We start from the raw sequence: 19,085 nt of genomic DNA, 5'->3' as shown, positions 1-19,085 counted from the left end.
GTCGAGTTCCAACCACATGCCATTCTCAGGACGAGCCGGACGAGGGCGCGACGCCACTGTTTGTGTGTTAATTGTAGATCGCCAAATAGTCCGCAGTCGACATGACTGCGAGGCGTCTCGAGTAAGTACAGTACCGCCGGTTCCCCGCTCGCGATGGATCCGTAGGCCAGTGGCCAGTGGGCAGCTTTTGCCACAGCACGCAAGATATACATGTTTCAGCCAGAGATAAGGTTAGGTATGGCAAGAAGGGGGCGTCAAAAATAATATCTCATTCTCATCTAGAAATAGGTAACAAAGTTGGACGGGAAGTCGGTCTGCCCCGGCCGGCGCCTGGCCTCGTCCAGCAGCTCGCCCGACCACCATCCGTCCTCGGGCGTGTTCGTGACGGCGATAATGTCGCCGGCCTGGAAATCGAATTCGGCCGGCGACTGGGCCGCATAGTCGTACAGCGCCTTGACATAGAAGAGCACCGGCTGGCCGTTGGCAGCCCACTGGCCCGTCGGCGTGTGCGTGTCCGGAGGCGGAACGTTGGGCTGTGGGCTAGGCGAGCGCTGCGGTTGCTGGTACTGCTGTTGCGGGGGCTGCTGCGGCTGCTGTGGCTGGGCTGGAGGACCGCCGTACTGGCCGGCAGGCTGAGCCTGAGCGTAGCCGTTTTGTTGGGCAGGTTGTTGCTGATAGTACTGCTGTGGCTGCTGAGCAGGTTGAGCAGGAGGCTGCTGAGGTGGCTGCTGCTGGGAAGCATAGCTGCCAGCAAACGACGGTGTGTGCGAGTGTTGGGAGTACTGCTGCGGCTGCTGGGCGTGTTGACCAAACTGCTGGGGCGGTTGCTGCTGAGGAGGCTGCTGCTGGGGCTGCTGCGGTTGAGCCTGCGGGTAGCCCTGGTAGTTGGGCGACGCCGGCGGCTGCTGAGCGGCATACTGCTGCTGCTGTTGCTGAGGGTCATAGGGCGAGGCCTGGCGCCCAGACTGAGAGTCGTAGGACTGGTGACGGGGGTACGCCTGGGCGTCATAGGGCTGCTGACCCGGTGGGTCGTACTGAGGCTGCTGACCGGCCTGCTGGTCATAGGACAGGCGCATAGAGGCGGCGTACTGACTGTTGACCGAGCCTTGCTGAGGCTGCGGGGGGAAGTTGGACGGGGGAGCCTGTTGCTGCTGCTGCTGCTGCTGCTGCTGCTGGTAGGGCGACTGGCCACCGTACTGCGACGCCCGCGGATCCTGGTATTGCTGCTGTTGAGCAGCGGCCTGAGGAGGAGGCGCCTGTGGCTGTTGGGGAGGCTCCTGGCCTTGAGCCTGCTGGCGCTGGGCCTCGTACTGGCGACGGTATGCCTCAGCCATCGAGTCGTGTGCAACGCCGCCGTGCTGGTCGAGCTCGATGCCGAGGTTGGGGGCACCAAGTACACCAGGAGCCGGCGAAGGGGCACGGTGCTGGGGTCCTGGCGAAGGTGTGCGAGCAGCGGCACCAGCACCGATGCCTACAAAGCCGGCACGCGGGCTTGCGGGAGGCTGCTGCTGCTGGCTTGGAACCTGCTGCTGGGGAGCGATAGACTCCATGATCGAACCAGGGCGCGATCGGCTAGAGTAGACGGACGTCGGGCGTGAACGCGAACGCTCACCGGGGAAGGCTTGGCCGTACAGGGGGAGCACCGAGTCGGCAATGTGAGTCACCGGCTGGGTAGGAGGCTGCATCATGGCAGCCGAGGGAGAAGGAGCACGACCAGTCGGGGTTGTGGGACGCGAGTGCGATGGGTGCGAGCCGACGACATTGTCCGCAAAGCTCGAGTAGTTGACGCTGTTGCGGCTAGTGTTCGACTTGCGCTCAAAGTCGGCCATCGACCTGGCCAGGGCGGCGGCAGTGTGTCCAGTGGCCGGAGGGAGGAGGGAGGTGTCGACGGACGCACGGCCAGCCGCGGGGGGCTGCTGGACTGTCTGGCGGGCAGCGCTGCTCGGCGATGGAGAGGGAGCACGGCCGACATTGCTGCCAACAGCGCTGCCGGTGGTGCTGCCCGGGCGGCCAGAGGCAGAGTAGATCGAGTCGGTACGACGCTGTGACTGCTGTCGGCGGACACTGCGAGGGCCCGGTGGGTCGCTGCGAAGCTGGGCGAGGGCACGGGCCATAGGGTCCTCCTCATCGGCGACATCGCGCGCGCTTGGGCTGGGAGGAGCGGGAGCGGCGACGACAGAGGGAGCGGCCACAGAAGGAAGAGCAGGAGGGGGGCCCATGTCGAACACGGAACCAGGCTTTGGCGACGGAGGGACAGGCGCAACCTCGCGGTTGGCTTCGGCAGGAGCCGAGGTCAGGCCAGGCATCGCAACGCCGCCGAACGGTGTCTTGGTCTCAGATGATGGGACAGGGGGGTCGTGGAGGGAAAGGCCCTGCATAGCCGGGACGGGTGGGATGAAGAGTTCCTCCTCCTTTGGCGGGGTGGGCTCCTTGGGAGCAGGAGCTGGAGGCTCCGGGATGGTCTCCTCCTCTGGAGGAGCCGTGCGGGTCGGGGCCGACATGGGTGGCCTGGACGACAGACGGCGGAACTGGGCATTGCGGAAGCTGCCAGGAATGCTGTCGTCCTCACCAGCACTGTAGTTGATGAAGCGAGGGGGGTCGGGAATGCACGACCCAGTGCCCCACCCACGAACAAAGTTGACCATGTCGTTGACGGGCTCAAACTGCTCCAGCTTCTCACGAATACGTTCGCACGACTGGGGCACGGTCAGCCAACGAGCACGTCACACGGGCACCACTCACAGTGTCATCCTCCACGCAGACTTGGGACACGGCGTTGGCGTACGCCCACACAATGTCCTTGGTGTGGACCAAGCGTTCCTCCTCGATATCTTGGACGTGCTGAGGTGGTCAGTTGAGTTGAGCGTCACAACCACGACGACTCACGTCACAGAACGTCCTCCATTCGTTCTCCCACTTTTGGTTTGTCTGCTCGAGGACGCTGACAAAGTTGCGCAGGTCCTGCTCGTCGCTGGGGATGGTCTGACGCAAGCGGTCGATTTTAGTCTGGAGCTTCTCCAGCTCGCGGCCCTGGGTAAGCTGCTGGTTGGCAGTGTACTCGTTGAGCTTGATACAGTCCGACTTGTAACGCTCCCTCGCCTGAAGGATGGTCAGCAGCTGGACACCAACAACATCCTTGCACCAGTTCCACTGACCTTGGCAACATGGCCCTCCTGCAGGCCCTTGTTGCGATACGACTTTTCGACGCTCGCCTGCAGGCCCTTTTTGAGGCTGGTGAGACGGTTGTTAAACTCGGCGTTTGGTTGCTCGACAGTGGAGTGAAGCTCTCCACTGACGTGCATGTGGTACGACGCCTGAAGTGCCGTCTCCTCCACCACCTGGTTCAGAGCAGCTGCCAGGTCGCCGACCTCATCACGACCGATGGGCATTTTGGCCAGCTTGGCCAAGCGTTTTGCATAGTCCTCTTCAATAGCTGCACTGGAACGGTCAGCTTTGGCATACGTAGCATTTAGCTCACCGCTCCTTGAAGAACAGGCGCATCTCGTCGTTGGTACGTGCCGCACCGCGGAGACGAGCCATGATCACTTCGTAGCCCCGTGTGCCCTGGCCCCAGAAGGCATTACAGAAGTCAAGCGTGGGGTCCGAGGTCTCGTCTGTGGGAGGTGCGCTTCCATTCTCTGACGCGCCATGGTACAGACGCGCCAGCGATGTGGTCGACTGCGACCGCGCGGGAGCGTGGGCGTCGACTTCGGCCATTGTGGACCTCGTGTGATGTGGTGGCGATATCCAGTGTTTTGAGTCGAAGTGACAAGGAGGTAGGTGGGTGACTAGGGGGAGCTTGTTGACGTTCACCTGCTCGTGGATGTCAAGTGGGTTGTGTATGTGTGTGTTAATTTAAAAGGGGGGATGTGACGGCGAGAGATGGATGGAGAGATGGAGAGAGAGAGAGGGACAGCAGGCTGTGACACCAACGAGCACAAGGCCTCCTTCTCCGCCCTCCCTCTCTCCCTGTGTGTTGTGGGCGGCGGCAGGGGGGCCTGTGTGTGGTGCCTGGGGGGGACGGCAGCCAGCACAGCCAACGCATCGTGCAACGCGCGATGATGCGTCTCTCTCGCCGTTGATGGTGCGCCTATTTGACACGTCATTCATTGCGTCATGGTTGCTTGCTTGATCGCTTGCTGTGAAAGGGCATGACAGGGCGGTCGCTGCTCTTTTCTGTGTGCGTCATGCACCGCCGGGAGCCAGCAGCTGCAGCGCCACCCATATGGGTGTGCCTCTGCTCCAAAGTCTGGAACGCAGAGACTGTGCCTCGAGCCACACCTGGATGTGATGTAAACAAGTCGGCGACTTTGCTTCATTAGGATTTGTGGCTTTTTTAGTGGACGCAATAGAAGTCGCGTCCACAGCATCACGTGACCTCTGTTTTTTGGAGACCCCGCACAGCGATGCTGTGGACGGCTTCCGGCTTCCGGCACAGAGCCGCTCATGTGTCCTGATTATCCATCTCCCCCATCGCTTTCGGCCACTCCTTTCCGGCCCACTTGTCGACTCGTCCGCCGTAACCGCCCCAAACAACAGTCCAGTAAAGATCGCACTCGTCGACTTTCACTCGGTACTTCAAAAAAGGAAGACTTGACATCACAAAGCAGGCGCGTGTCTGTTCACCGCTCCCCCACGCCATCGCCATGCCTCTGCTCTTCCCCAACCTCCGCGTGCACCAGATATTTGGAGGTTAGTAACCGAAACGGAAATGGAGACTGACCTTCTCTCAGCAAACACTGATGTAAGATGACTCTAAGAACCGTACGTGCATCTAACAATGCAGGTTGGCAAGACGCTCCTCACCACCGCCCTCATTCGGTCCAGCGCTTCTCGGCTCGCTCGCAAGGGTGAGGCCGGGAAGCGCATCTTCTACCTCAAGCCGGTTAGCACTGGCCCCGAGGAAGACTCTGATGTTGGGTGGGTTAGAGTTTTCTCTTCTTCAGCCGCTAACCCACAAGCTTTGTGAACCGTCATACCAAGCCGTATGCCGATGTGATCTCGACAAGGAACTTGTATTCGTACCGCGAGCCAATGTCGCCTCATCTTGCGGCTCAACTGGCACCCGACCTGGTGAGCCGTTCTTATCAGGAGCCTAGCTGACATTAGCCTTTTCCCAAAAGCAACGACGAGCTTGTCCGTGGCGTGGAAAAGTACACTGCAGAGGTGGTGCGCTCCTTGAACGGAAAGGAAGGCGACCTCTACGTCGAGACGGCCGGAGGTGAGCATATCCCTCGTCTCTCAGGCTCACATCCACAGGTGTCCACTCACCAGCTCTCCACCCACCTCACACCCAATCGACCTTCCTTCGCCCCCTCCTCCTCCCTTCCGTCCTCATCGCCTCCCCGCACCTCGGCGGCATCTCCACCACCCTCGCGTCTTACGAGTCCCTCCTCATGCGTGGATACGACGTCAAGGCGGTTCTCTGCCTGCACGACTCGTACTACCGCAATGACGACTTTCTCCGAGGATACTTTGGTGACCGCGGTATTGGGTTCTACGACGTGCGCCGCCCGCCTGAGAAGCAGGGCACTGTGGCCGAGGACGCTGCTCGTCTTGCCGAGTGGTATGCTCAGGTCGAAGGCGTTGGCGGGGAGGCGCTCGGCGAGGGTGGTGTCGGTGGTGCCGTCCAGTGGCTCGAGGATAAGCACCGCGAGCGTGTGGCGGAGATTGAGAGCATGCCCCAGCGTACTCTGGACACGGTGTGGTGGCCCTTCACCCAACATGGTCTTGTGAGCTTTTAGTATCGCTGGCAGCTGACATGCAGGTGAACAAGAAGGAACAAGTCATGGTCATCGACTCGGCCCACGGCGACCACTTTGACGCCTACTACGCCAAACCCTCCGGCACCCCCACACCCAAGGACGAGAGCCTTCTCGAGCCCTTCTTTGACGGCGCTGCGAGCTGGTTCACCCAGTCTCACGGCCACGCCTCCGAGCCACTGACAATGGCTGCGGCGCAGGCTGCTGGGCGCTACGGCCACGTCCTGTTCCCCTCGGGGACTCACAAGCCTGCCTTGGAGCTGGCTGAGAAGCTGAGGGAGACTGTAGGCAAGGACTGGGCCGACCGCGTGTTCTACTCGGACAACGGCAGTACTGGTATCGAGGTCGGCCTCAAGATGGCCCTGCGTGCCAGTGGTCGTCGGTACGGCTGGCCAGGAGAACTCGGCGGGGATGTTGGCGTCATTGGTCTTCGGGGCGGATACCACGGTGATACTGTGAGCTTTGAAGATAGGCGCAAACAGCTGACATCAGATCGGCGCCATGGACGCGACACCTGCATCGACGTTCAACACCGCTGTTGACTGGTAGGTGCACGGAAGTCTTCCAACGCTCACCTCGCAGGTACAAGGGCCGCGGTCACTGGTTCGCCCCTCCAGTCGTGCTCGTAAAGGACGGCGTGCCGACCGTGTCCACTACGGAACCCGACTCGTGGGCGTCGCTCCCTTCCTCCCTGTCTTCCGAGTCCAAGCCCAACGGCGACGGCTGGTCCCTCTCCTTCCCCACGATGGAGAATGTGTACGATCTCGAGTCCCGCCGCACCTCCTCACTGGCAGACTACTACCGCGCCCACATTCGTGCGACGTACGAGCGCCTTGCAGCTGAAGGACGCCAGTTTGGCGCTCTGATCATTGAGCCCACGTGTCTCGGAGCGGGCGGAATGGTCTTTGTCGACCCCTTGTTCCAGTACTGCCTCACCGAGGTGACGCGCGCTAGCGAGGACCTCTTCTCTGGCAAGCCTGACGGGGCCAAGTATGAGTCGTCCCTTGCCGCCATCCCTCAGCGGGACAATGCCGAGTGGCAGGGTCTGCCTGTCATCTACGACGAAGGTGAGCTGGATAGAGTTCGTCCCATAGCTGACAAACCAGTGTTCTCGGGTCTCCACCGCTTCGGCTACCATTCGGCCGCTGCCGTGCTGGGTGCCACACCAGACATCTCAGTGTACGCCAAGATCCTCACTGGCGGCCTCCTCCCTCTGTCGGCGACACTCGCGTCCAAGTCGATCTTTGCAGCCTTCCTCTCGGACAAAAAGGTCGATGCGCTCCTGCACGGCCACTCGTACACTGCCAACCCTATCGGATGCGCCGTCGCCCTCCGTGCCCTGGGCATGATCGAGGACGCGGAGACGAGCGACGCGTGGGCCACGCCCCGCGCCGACTGGGGCGTGCGTGCCGGCGACGAGAGCGCGCGGTGGAGTTTCTGGCGCCGCGACTTCCTCGAGGCCGTGAGCAAGGTCGACGGCGTCAGTGGCGCCATGGCCATGGGCACCGTACTGGCCATTGAGCTCGAGGACGCCAATGCCGGTGAGTTGTGAAGTGCAGATACTAAGTCCTCCGAAAAGCGCTGACATCTGCCCAGATTACGCATCGCATTCGGCCCAGGCGCTCCTCGACCGTCTGCGCGCCCACCCCGTCACGGACCCGCATGGCTCGGCCCCGCCCTTCCGTATCCACTCGCGGCCACTGGGCAACGTCGCATACTTCATGACGTCGCTGTTTACGCCGGGCGAGACGGTGCGTGCGATGGAAGAGGTCATCTTGCAGGAGGTTGCCAAAAAGTAAAAAAAAAAAAAAGTAGGGAAGAAGAAGACTTAGAAACTATGCATTGTGGCTTGCATCTCGGTACAAAAACGGTCCACGGTATCCTCCTCTGCTGGTTCTGTATATCCACGAGTAAGTAAGTTTTGGTGGCTTTGTGGGTATGATTACGGTTTTACTTCTGTCGCCTGATGACCTCCTCGACCTCGCGCTGTGGCAGACCGGGAGGGGCACGGCGCTTGAGCTCGCTGAGAAAACATTGTCAGCGGGTTCAATGGCACACGTAAGATACCCACTCAAGCTTGGGCTTGTCGTTGCGCTCCTTTGCGCTCTCGGCCGCCTTGCCCCACTGGCCGCAGAGGGCGTACAGGTCTGGCCGGGACTTTGCGTCGCAGCGCGCCACGAACGAGGCGGCGTACGTGGGCTGAGGCGGGGTGAGGGCAAGCAGATGGGTCTGTGGCGATGGGTCAGCAACACCAAGGTATTTTTACCCACGACAAAGGGTTCGTAGCCAATCGGGCTCTTCTTGCTCTTGGCAAAGATCTCCAGTCCATCCCAGTTATGCGTCGTGGCCAGCGCCTTGAGTTTGAGCCACCACCAGCGCTTGTCGGGCACCTTCCACGCGGACCGGACGTGCTCGGCGCGTTTGCCCAGCCCCTCCACGAGGAGGCGAGTGATCAGGTCGTCGACGGTGAGGCCCGCAAAGATAAACTTGTGCTCGAGCTCGCGCTCGTACTGCAGCTCGAGCTGGAGGAGACGTGCGGCGTCGTCGGCCATCTTGGCCTCGAACCCGCGGTCCTTGTGCTCGGAGAAGAACTTGGAGGCAGCCTTGAGGTGTTCGACGCGTTCCTCGGGGTTCTGCGGTGTCAGATGAGCAACCACGGCACATGCATCAGACTTACCGAGCTGTTACCCCCCTCCTCCATCTCGAGACAGGCATTCTCTGTTCGTCGGTCGTCCTGGTAGTAGAAATCACGCAGGAGCTGGCGGTCGTTCTCGCGCGCGTAGATTTGCAAAAGGCGCACAGCCGGAGCAAGCTGGGGCGAGATCGAGTCGTCGAGAAGGTGGAAAAAGTCACCGGGGGAGAGCGAAGCATGCAGGCGGAGGAGAACGTGGTACACCAGGTCAGTGTCGCCCGAGTCAACAGCCTTCTCGAGCGCAATCTTGTCCTGCTTCATCTGGAGCAGAAGCGGCACTTGCTCAGCCGCGCGGGGCTCGTGGTCAAGGAGCTGCTGGGTCAGCCCCGTCTGTCAAGAGCCACCCACCATTGTTGCTAGCCGCACACGTCCAGCCTCCCATGCCTTCTTGGCAATCTCGGCGTAGCTAACTCCCTTTTCGCCCTCCTGCTCAAACTTGTCCACAATCGCTTCACACAGCTGTGTGTTGCTGTCGCCGTCGCGCGGGTCACTCTTTGCGCGGGCAATGCGCGCGGCGGCCCAGTGCTTCAGCACAGCGTCCGATCGAAGTCCCAGGTGCTGCGAGACGCGCAGGGCGAGGAGGTGGAGATTGCGGGTGAGGAGGCGGGTGATGAGTGACGCCGGAGAGCCGGCATTGTACCTGTATCGTTAGAGCTAGAATGCTTCAGGCGGATGCGAGCGAGCTCCACTCACTGGTCGTAGGTGATTGGAATACCGATCTCATAGTACCGAACGGCATTCAAGACCTTGAGAGTCTGGGCCATGGCAACAAAGTCCCCAGGGTTGTACAGGTCGAGGAAGGCACGGCCAAACTGTGCTGCCTGGGAGGTTAGCATACCGCAGCCTTCAAGACACCTCACCTTCAAAAGACGCCGCTGCCAAGTGACGTCCCACTCGCGACCAGCGGCCTCGATACAAGTGTCAACAGCACGCGCGAGGTCTGGTCGGATGCTCCGGATAGCCTCGTCAGCCTTGGGTGACTTGCGCTCAAAGTGGTCGAGCGCGTCGTACAGCACCGCCGCGGGGTGTTCTGAACCAGGCTGGAAGACGGCAAGAGAGGCATCTGATGGGTCAGTACCAACAAACGATGTCGGTTCGCTACACCCACCTGGAACTTTCTGGAGTACCTCGCATGTCGATGACGAGATGATGCGCAGCCCGTCGACCTCTCCAGCGAGCACAACGGCTGGAGGGTAGTCGTACTCGAGCGTGTCACCGCCTGGGCCAAACATGACCACCTTGCCTCCCCATGCGACGACAACAGCATTGTCACCGCACCACTCGACACGGTCGGGTTGGCCTGTACCCTCGGCCGCCTCGACAAACTTTGACAGGTCGACCTCGGAGAGGTTGCGTGCAAAGTCCGAGGACACGACCCACAGTGAACCCGAGAGCGTGATCAGGGCCGAGAAGCGGCCGTTGGGCGAGATGGCGATTTGGGAGAAGGGGCCCTTTGACAGACGCTGATCGATGCGCTCCAACGAGTCGATGGTGAGCACCGTCGAGCCAGTGGAGACGACGACCTCGACGTGGCCGCTCATGCTCTGCTCGGGCGGGGTAATGGCCCACGACAAGGGAGCCTCAGTGAGCCCACTCAAGGCGAGTGGAGCCACCTTGCCACCCTTCCATCCTCGTGCTTCCACAAACTGCAGTCCTCCAGTAAGGACGACCAGGCCATCCTCCCATGCACGAGCAGACACGACGCCGAGGTCGGCAACGTCGGGACCGAGCGTGAACTGAGAGTAGTCGCCCGGGGAGGACAAGTCGTACAGTCGATACGTGCCCTCATCAGAGAGCACAACGAGAGTCGACTGTGTGAAGTGAAGCAGAACAGGAGGGGCCAGCTCCCACTGGCTGTCAGCTGGGACCGCGCTGTAACAGTCAACTTACGCTCAGAGTTGCGATGAGACGACCAGATGAAGTGTACACCTGGATCTTGGGCTTGCCGGCCGAGTGCTTGCCCAGGAGCAGAAACTTGCGCTCGTCACGCATCAAGGCTGCAGCATGTCAGCTCAGAACCGTCCACTCCAGCTGTAACTGATACCCACCAACAGGTCCTCCGTTCTTGCCCACGGCGACCAGATAGTCGCTCAGGTCCGGCACCTTCCACGCCATCTGGTAGACGTCCTCCTTGCGGTAGAAGACATTCTCTATTGTGTCCCATCTGTTTCTGTCAGCTGCAGTAACACATTTGAAGCTCACGTCGCTGTGGGCGAGATTGGGAGCGTCATGGTTGATGTGTTTATGGGTGTTGGATCGACGTCAGAGCGCACTTGCCTCTCCAGATGAGGCGTTGTGTCATGGCGGGCCGGCTAAACGGACATTGGCTGGCTGTCCGTATTTAGCCGGGGAATGACGCGCGTGCCGGTTCGCCACCACTGCACGCGCGCACACCCAACAGCCCTCTTGACTTGCTTCTCTCCACCATCGCTGTCCCGTCTCTTACTCTACCTCTTATCAGCACAGCCTACAGAAGTCCCAGAGACACGACTGCCCCTCACGATTATCCCGCCTCATGACTCGCCTCACATTCAGCTAGACACATACATTTGCATCTCACCACACGACCGCCGCCGCCGCTGCCTTGATCGCTGTCGCCGCCGCCGTCGCCTGTCATGTGGTTCCCGTCATTCCTCACCTTCCCCATAAACCTCCCAGCTCTCCCGTCCATTTCGCTCCCAGCCAATATCCAGCGCCGGTTTCTCAGCTATGTTCTCAAGCGAGCTCTAGGACGCTTTGTCGTTGCCAGCGGTCTCGACGTCGAGCGCATCCAGGCCCAGATCTCCCAGGGCTGGGTCGAGCTCGAGCGTCTAGAGGTCGATGCCAACGTGAGTTGAAATGCTGTGTTGCAGCTAACAATACAGGAGATCAACTCTCTCATACCCGAGGGCCTGCCTTTCACTGTAACAAGCGGTGAGGTGGCAAAGGTGTCGGCCCGTGTGCCGTTCCCAAACCTCTGGAGCGACCCACTGTCGCTTACGGTCGACTCCCTGACGCTCGAAGTCGCCATTACGCCGCCCTCGAGCAAGGCAAAGTCGCCTGCCACCTTCCCAGGCGCCTCGCCTACGGCACACCATATTGACCTGTCTCAATCTGTCACGTTGGCGGCAGACGACTTTGTGCACGACGAGCTCGACGCGTTTGACGGTGCTGAGCTCGACCGCTCCATTCGCGAGTCCCTCATTCTGTCACACACCGACCCATTTAACAATGACGATGTCCCCGGCGCGTTCCCTCCGTTTGGGTCTTCTGCTGGAGGTGGCGACTTCAACCCTCTACCTGCTGAAGTGGAGAGCACGACGGTGCTCGCTTCGCTCGTAGAGCGTATCCTTGCGCGCCTTGAATGCAAGGTCCGCAACGTCCGTCTGCGTGTGCGGTACGAGGACGACGACCGCAGCGGCATCCTGGAGCTGCGTCTTGGCGAGGTGCGGTATGCGGACGAAACACCCGAGAACGCCGCCGGAGGCAAGACCATTCGCCTGATATCTGTCTCATCGGTGTCAGTGTACCTCCTCCCTTTGCCGACACCTGCACCTTCCTCGCAGCTCTCGAGCAGTGGTCTGGGACTGCGACCTGCATTCTCGCGGTCTTCGTCGTCGTCCGACTCTGAAATGTCCATGTCTACCGACTCGAGTCACGACGAATTCCACGACATGGTCATGTCTCAGGCAGTCTACGACCTGCGACAGAGCACAGCGGATATGCGCCAGAGTACGATGACCTCGGCGTCTGGCATGAGCATATACCACAGCATGGTTCAGGAAGAGGAGGAGGAAACGCTTGCAACACCACCTCCGCCGCCGCCACGAGTCCCAGAACCGCCTCTGCCAGTCCAGCATCCGAAGCCTGAGAAGCCAAGTTCGCGTGACACGAGCCGATCCGCTACACCAACCGGCCCGAGTGAACCCGCCGAGACGCTCCTGCTTTCCTTTGGATCCGAGGACATTGCTCTGCGCATGACAACTACCCGACCGCCTCCTCCAGAACCCATGTCGCCAGGCCGTGTTCCGACTTCTCCTCGCGGTACCCCGACGTCTCCTCGCCGAGCGGCTACCCCAGAGTTCCCATCGCTTGATATCGAGCTCACTTTTGGCACAATCTCAGCCGTCCTCCTTCCCTCCCATGCGGCCTTCATCTTGGCTGTTGGGCAGGCTGCTGTGGGACCGACCTCTGCCCCAAAGCAGCCAGAACCCGGGACCCACACAGACTCTCAGGTTGTCCAGTCGCAACCACGGTTTGACGCCCGTGTTCGGGTCAAGGGCATCTACATTGCGAGCGTCTACGACCTGGCCAGCCCTACGGAAGAGTACGAGACTACTGTCCAGCAGTTCTTCTTGCGTCCCGCCTCGGTCTACCTCCCGATCGGCCACCTGCGCTTGCGGCTCGAAGACATTGCGGCAGCTTACCATGTGCCAAGCTTCACGGGAGTGTCGCCACGCAAGCGTGCCGACCCCAGACGCAAGCCAACTCTTGGTCCAAAGCCGCCCGTCATCACTTTGACTGTCGCGGACGCGTCCGTGTTCGAATACCTCGCCTCGGCCGAGTCTGGCGATGACGAGCCTCCCGGAGGAGCGTTCCCCGTTCTCATCTTTGACGCCAACCTCCCACGTCAGTACGAGGTGCCGCCTGGTGCACCGTCAAGTCTCCTTTTGAACCAGATGCGCACGCCTTCGCACCTCCCTTCGTTCCCAGAGTTTGACTCTGTCGACTGGCGTAATTCTGGAAACCAGAAGCGGAGTGGCGAAAAGGCGTGGCGCGTGCGGCCAAAGGGCAAGGGTATCTTGCGTGCGACGGCGGGTGCTAGCCCAGACCCACCTCGCCAGCCGGCCGTGTCCATCCGCAAGGAGATGAGTGATAAAGAACGTAAGTTACTGCCTGGAACAAGGAACTGACACCCAGCGGCATTGATCGATCTCCTCCCCGTCCACATTTTTCTGGACCTATCACTTGTCGAGCGGCTGCTCCCTCTCCTCCGGTCACTGGCGCCACTGGTGCAGTCCAAGAGCGATTTCAGCTCTACCCCTACCGCAATGCACCCGGGCGTTCGCCCCATGGCTGCTCTGCGACCTGTCGACTCTATCGGCGACCTAGGCGGCAAAATCCATCGCCCATCGCTGCGGCCCACTCAGCAGCACCCCACGGCCCCGCACCCGCTCGTGAAGCTTACGTGTCCGATGATTCGGCTGGACATTCGATGCCCCGCGCCACTCAACCGGCGTGGGTCGTGGGGCGATGGCGCCCATCTGCGCTCGGGCATTGTGACGCTGGACATTCACGGTCTCAACGTCAGCATGGCCGCGGACCCTGCGGTCCCGCCTTCCCTCACACGTCGTGGCAGCCAGGGACCGTTTGAGCCGCCCCCCGAAGGAGGGATCAATGTCGAGTGGCAGAAGATGGTGTTCCTGTTCAGCCGTGTGCCAGGTAAGCGCTCGATCAAGACTGCAAGACTAAGCCAAGCAGAACGTCGTTCCTCGGCCTTCCTCGTCATTGGGCCCCTTGCTCCCGAGCCCGGGGACGACGAGAGCGTCCTCTTGCCGACGGTCCATGTCCACTCCGAGGTGGCGCCGTTTACCGGCATCAAGACCAAGTCTGTGACGTGCCGCATCCCCTGTGTCCAAGCCAAGATCCGCCAGCCGGTGGTTGAGGGCCTGCAGTTCTTCGCAGACGACATGACGCACTGGCTTGACGGTGCGTTTGGCGATGGCTCGGCACCCAGGCCACGTGACGATTTGAAGATGATTGGCAGCCGGTTCTTTGGATCAAAGGCTTCGTCGTCTGCATCCAGCTCGGCGGTCGAGGACGAGGAGGATGATCCGGTGGCGACACTTCTTCGTGTGGTCATTAGCGAGGCCGAGGTGACTTTGCTTGTGCCCAAATCGACCGCAGCGACTGTTAAGGAAGTCAAGGAAGCCGCTGCCGAGGCGGCGCCTGAGCGTATTCTGTCGCTGCGGGCGTCTGACCTCGACGTCAAACTCGAGTCCAACATGGCCAACAAACAAGAGACGTCTGTCACACTCACGGCCATGGACGCCGATCTCTTCCACCACCCGGACCCTGACACTGAGCCTGCGCGGCTGTTTGGCCGTACGACGCCGCTCACGCTCACCACACATACCCAACCGCTCGTCAACCTGCGGTTCTCGTCCCTGACGCACCCGGACCGCACAAAGGAGACGGGTATCCGCCTCACCGCCTCGGCGTGCACAGTGTTCATCACCAAGGACCTGGACTGGGTCAACGACCTGCGTCTGTACGTCAAGACGCCCGAGGGCGTGTTTGAGGATGTTGTCCCCAGTGAAGTGACGCGGATCCACCTGTGGCTCAACGACTGCTCGGCACATGTCGCGACGCCAACGCTGCCGGGCGCGATCCTTGTGGTGGCCAATTTCCTTGAACTGCGCACGGCTATTGAGAGCGAGGCCGACGACAGTGCCGTGGACATTGGGCTCACGGGTGTGCATTTGCTGGCCATTGACGACCTGGCCGCCGCGACGCCACTGCAAATGGGCCACCAAATGTCCATTGACGCGTGGAAGCGCGCCGGTTATGCGCCACTCGTGGAGCTCGTGTCCATGGATGCGCAGGTGCTGCAGGGGATCGTGCCCGAGGAGACTGTCCTGCTTGACGTCCTCCAGGCCAAAGTACGCGTGACGGCGTGCGCCGACTCGTTGGCGTCGTTGGGCGGCCTGGCTGGCGACCTCGCCAAGTTGGGCCCACCCAAGCCTGTGCCGCAAGAACAGCCCCGTCGGCAGATGGCCCTGGACCAGTCGATCGACGTGTTTGCGTCTGTGGACTTGCAGGCGTTCAACCACGCTCCGGACATTGTGTCTGACGCAGACATGATCGGCGACGACCTGCCCACCAACCTGGACTACCTGGACCACGCTGCGCGCCAGTCGACGTCGGGCCCGTCGACGGACCGCACGACGGGCGAGTCGCTGCGGTCCTGGCAGACGACCGACGACGCGCCGCACATCTCCGAGGTCCACGGCGGCACCATTAAAGTGTTTGTGACCGAGCCGTTCGCCGAGGACGCAAACTACTGGGACTCGCTTCCCGTCGTGACCGACGGCGACTCTACGCGCGTGGGCAAGACGCGGATCCGCGTACAGAACGCGTCGGTCAACGTCTTCTTCCACGACGGCTACGACTGGGCCGTGACGCGTAAAGCGATCGAGGACGAGATCAAGGCTGTGCGCCGCAAGCTGGAGAAATTCAAGCAGCTGCTGGCCTCGGGACAAAAGGCCGACGCGAGCATCGACGACACGAGCTCGGTGCTGTTCAACTCGGTGTATATTGGCTTTGACCAGAACCAGCGTGACGACATGGACAATGCGGCACTCATTGCCGCGATTGACGAGGAGCTCGAAGACTTGGGCGCGGCTGACACGGCGTCGCTAAGCAGCTGGCAGAGTTTCCCAGATGCTGGTCCTCCCGCTGCCGCTGCGGCAGCTGCAGCCGCAGCCGCGAGCAAGCGCTCGTCGCATGTCCGGCTGCATGGCAAACGCCTCACGCGGTCCAAACGGGCCCAGCTGGAATTTGCGCTCGACGGCGTGCGCGCCGACATTGACGTGTATCCCGCCGACGACGCGACAGCCTCGCGCATGCACGTGACGGCGCGGGCATTTGAGATTCTCGACCACATCAAGACGTCTACGTGGAAGAAGTTTTTGACCGAGATGAAGAGCGATTCGCGGGGCAACGTGCGCGAGACGGACGCCGACATGGTCCGCCTCGAAGTGGTCAATGTGCGGCCCAACTTGCCGTCTACGGACGAGGAGATCCGTCTGAGGGTGGGTCGGTTGTGGAGGTGCCGGAATCGTACGGTACGCTGACACCTCTCTGCAGGCCAAGATTCTGCCGCTGCGCCTGCACGTGGACCAGGACGCGCTCGATTTCCTCAAGCACTTTTTCAGCTTCAAGCCGCTCAACGAGGAGGTGGTCGAGGTGGCCGACGACGTGCCAAAGGCCGAACCTTTCTTCCGTAAGCTGTGCAAGCTGCCCACACCGTTCGCTTCGCTCACACTGTACTCTGCAGAGCACGTCGAGATCTTCCCCGTTGAGCTCAAGCTCGACTACAAGCCCAAGCGCGTCGACTACACCGCTTTACGCCAGGGCAAGACGATCGAGCTCATGAACTTTTTCCACTTTGACGGCGCGGAAATGACGCTGCGGCACGTCACCCTCTCTGGCGTGACGGGCGGGACGCGTCTGGGCGACATGCTGCAGGACATCTGGACGCCCGACGTCAAGGCCAACCAGCTCGCGGACGTGATTTCGGGCGTGTCGCCCATCCGGTCCATGGTGAACGTGGGCTCGGGCGTGGCCGACCTGATCCTCCTCCCGATAGAGCAGTACCGCAAAGACGGGCGGGTGGCGCGCGGCGTACAGCGCGGCACGCACTCGTTTGTGCGGTCTACGGCCATGGAGATGATGAAGCTCGGCGCGCGGCTGGCGACGGGCACGCAGGTCGTGCTCGAGCGCGCCGAGGGTGTGCTGGGCGACGGCGGTGACGGCGGGGGTGTGGGTGCCGGCTCGGGCTCGGGCGCCGGTGCTGCCGGCAGCATGAGCGTCACGGCGCTGGCAGTGCCGTCGGGCCTGCACGACGGGTCGTCGGACGACGAGGGCGGCGCCGAAGAGAAGAGCCGGTACGCCAACCAGCCCAACGACGTGCGCGAAGGACTGCGCGGCGCGTACGCCAGTCTCTCGACCAACATCAATTCCGCCGCGCAGACCATCCTCGCGGTACCCATGGAGGTGTACGAGCGGTCCAATGATGATGTGAGTGGGCGAACAATACAAATGATGCTGGACACAGACACTGACACTCGTCGCCAGGGCGCGCTCAAGGCCGTTGTCCGCGCCGTGCCGATTGCGGTTCTCAAGCCCATGATCGGCGCGTCCGAGGCCGTGAGCAAGACGTTGTGGGGTCTGCGCAACACGCTCGATCCGGAGGGCAGGCGCGAGCAAGGGGACAAGTACAAGTAGAGCAGGGCAGCGAGCGAAAGCGAACTGCGATATTCGTTGTTTCTTTTTCATGGCATAATGTTGTATGAACCGCCACAGTAGCACCAGTACCGCTGATTAGCGGAGGTGCGCTGCGCCGCCGCAGAGCGCACAAACACACAATGTGCAAAAAAGAAATCGCAGATGCCCAGATGCGATATCCATCCCATCGTCCGTCCATATCCATCATATGCGCAATTGCGCTTGAGAAACACATACACAATTTCGCGACAGCCGTCGCGAAATTGTGTATGTGTTTCTCTCCGGTTTCCTAATACATATTACCTTTCGGATTCGCTTGTTCCCTAATGGATTACAGTTTGAGTTGTAATTCCGCATGAGAAACACATACACAATTTCGCGACAGGATCGCGACGGCCGTCGCGAAATTGTGTATGTGTTTCTCCCCGGTTTCCTAATACGTATTACCTTTCGCGTTGCATTTTTCTCTAATGGATTACAGTTTGAGTTGTAATTGCCCTTGAGAAACGTATACACAATTTCGCGACAGCCGTCGCGAAATTGTGTATGTGTTTCTCTCGGGGTTGACTCATACATGTTACTTTTCGGATTCCATTATTCCCCAAATGGATTACAGTTAGAGTTGTAATTGTCCTTGAGAAACAATCGCTGCAGTCGCGATTGCGACCACTGCGCTGCATTGTGCTCTGCCTGCCACGTTTGCGCCAGCAACCAGCGCGCCAGCCAGTTGAGCCATTTGAGGGGGCAAGCTAAAGAGCTTAAGAGAGTGCCCCGTTTCAGGACACGCTGGCCGTGCGTCATCCCTCTGTGCGTGTCTCTGTTGCTCTCGAGCTGAAGGGTGTGCGTGGCACCCCTTTCCTTCCCTTAGACTCGTTGGCGGCGGCGCGTGCGTGAGACCGACCGACCGCCGCCGCCGCCGCTGCCGCTGCCGTGCGCGCCGAGCTGCGAATCCGAATGCGTATCGGAATGATGGGGCAGAAGGCGGGGTATCCACGGGAGCCCATGGTGGTGGGGGGAGCAGTGCGTGGGCGGTGGGCACGCACGCACACGGCTCTGGGGGCTCTGGTTCACATCCTCGCCCGCCCTGGCGGAGGCGGAGCGGAGGGGGCGGAGTGTGCACGGTGTACGTTAGTGGGAGTGCGGGGAGGGGGGGCAATCTCGGCGCGGAGCAGCGGTGGTGGTAGTGGTGGTGAGCATGGCAAGAGGGGGAGGTTCATTGTCAGGTGACGAGGCGGGGATAATCCTCGGCTGGAATGAGCAGAGCCAGCAGAGCCGTATCCGTCGCACCTGCACCCGCCGTGGTTGATCACATGCTCGTTGCATGCACCATTTGGAGTGCTCTGGGTCACATGTTCGATTCATCTCCTTTTCAGTCGTTGCCGTGTGCCGAAATGCCGACAGCGAAAGCGAGAGAGAAGGTATTGGCCGCAACAGAAGGGTCGTTTGTCCAGTAGCAAACCAACAACGTTTAGCGAGTCGGCAATCCAGCAAAGGGTGTGTCTGTCCATTGCCATTGCATAGCCTCGTCGTCGATTAATTGTCTTTGTACGCCGGGTGCGAAGAACGAATGGCCATTGTGTGGGTGTGGGTTATTGCTCAGGCCTCAGGAGCACCAGACGGGGCGAACAAGGCCCAAAAGGAAA

General features: G+C 60.9%; 4 protein-coding genes across 4 annotated transcripts; 2 read left to right on the top strand and 2 right to left on the bottom strand.

Annotated features, from left to right (window-relative positions):
* Positions 1 to 278: 278 nt before the first annotated feature.
* On the bottom strand, positions 279 to 3,717 carry EHS24_006889 (uncharacterized protein; the record flags this gene model as incomplete). Its single annotated transcript, XM_028622282.1, has 5 exons — positions 279 to 2,696; positions 2,743 to 2,841; positions 2,887 to 3,099; positions 3,156 to 3,438; positions 3,479 to 3,717. The coding sequence occupies 5 exons, from the start codon at positions 3,715 to 3,717 to the stop codon at positions 279 to 281; spliced, it is 3,252 nt and encodes a 1,083-aa protein (XP_028477174.1).
* A 929-nt stretch (positions 3,718 to 4,646) lies between these two features.
* EHS24_006888 (uncharacterized protein) lies at positions 4,647 to 7,561 on the top strand (the record flags this gene model as incomplete). The annotated part of the gene is made up of 11 exons (XM_028622281.1): positions 4,647 to 4,692; positions 4,734 to 4,744; positions 4,787 to 4,920; positions 4,962 to 5,073; positions 5,110 to 5,221; positions 5,260 to 5,732; positions 5,768 to 6,217; positions 6,255 to 6,307; positions 6,345 to 6,829; positions 6,869 to 7,303; positions 7,359 to 7,561. 11 exons carry the CDS (start codon positions 4,647 to 4,649, stop codon positions 7,559 to 7,561), a joined length of 2,514 nt encoding a protein of 837 aa, XP_028477173.1.
* Positions 7,562 to 7,712: 151 nt separating this feature from the next.
* On the bottom strand, positions 7,713 to 10,685 carry EHS24_006887 (uncharacterized protein; the record flags this gene model as incomplete). The annotated part of the gene is made up of 11 exons (XM_028622280.1): positions 7,713 to 7,785; positions 7,834 to 7,991; positions 8,033 to 8,395; positions 8,440 to 8,766; positions 8,803 to 9,094; positions 9,148 to 9,275; positions 9,315 to 9,517; positions 9,563 to 10,304; positions 10,345 to 10,451; positions 10,503 to 10,618; positions 10,657 to 10,685. 11 exons carry the CDS (start codon positions 10,683 to 10,685, stop codon positions 7,713 to 7,715), a joined length of 2,538 nt encoding a protein of 845 aa, XP_028477172.1.
* Positions 10,686 to 11,069: 384 nt separating this feature from the next.
* ATG2 (autophagy- protein 2) lies at positions 11,070 to 17,442 on the top strand (the record flags this gene model as incomplete). Its single annotated transcript, XM_028622279.1, has 5 exons — positions 11,070 to 11,282; positions 11,319 to 13,317; positions 13,354 to 16,247; positions 16,303 to 17,235; positions 17,293 to 17,442. 5 exons carry the CDS (start codon positions 11,070 to 11,072, stop codon positions 17,440 to 17,442), a joined length of 6,189 nt encoding a protein of 2,062 aa, XP_028477171.1.
* Between the last annotated feature and the right edge of the window lie 1,643 nt (positions 17,443 to 19,085).

This window comes from Apiotrichum porosum, assembly GCF_003942205.1.
Source record: "Apiotrichum porosum strain DSM 27194 chromosome Unknown scaffold_4, whole genome shotgun sequence".
NCBI classification, from domain to species: Eukaryota; Fungi; Basidiomycota; class Tremellomycetes; order Trichosporonales; family Trichosporonaceae; genus Apiotrichum; species Apiotrichum porosum.
Note: the sequence above shows the minus strand (reverse complement) of the source record. Positions and strands in the feature narration are given on the sequence as shown.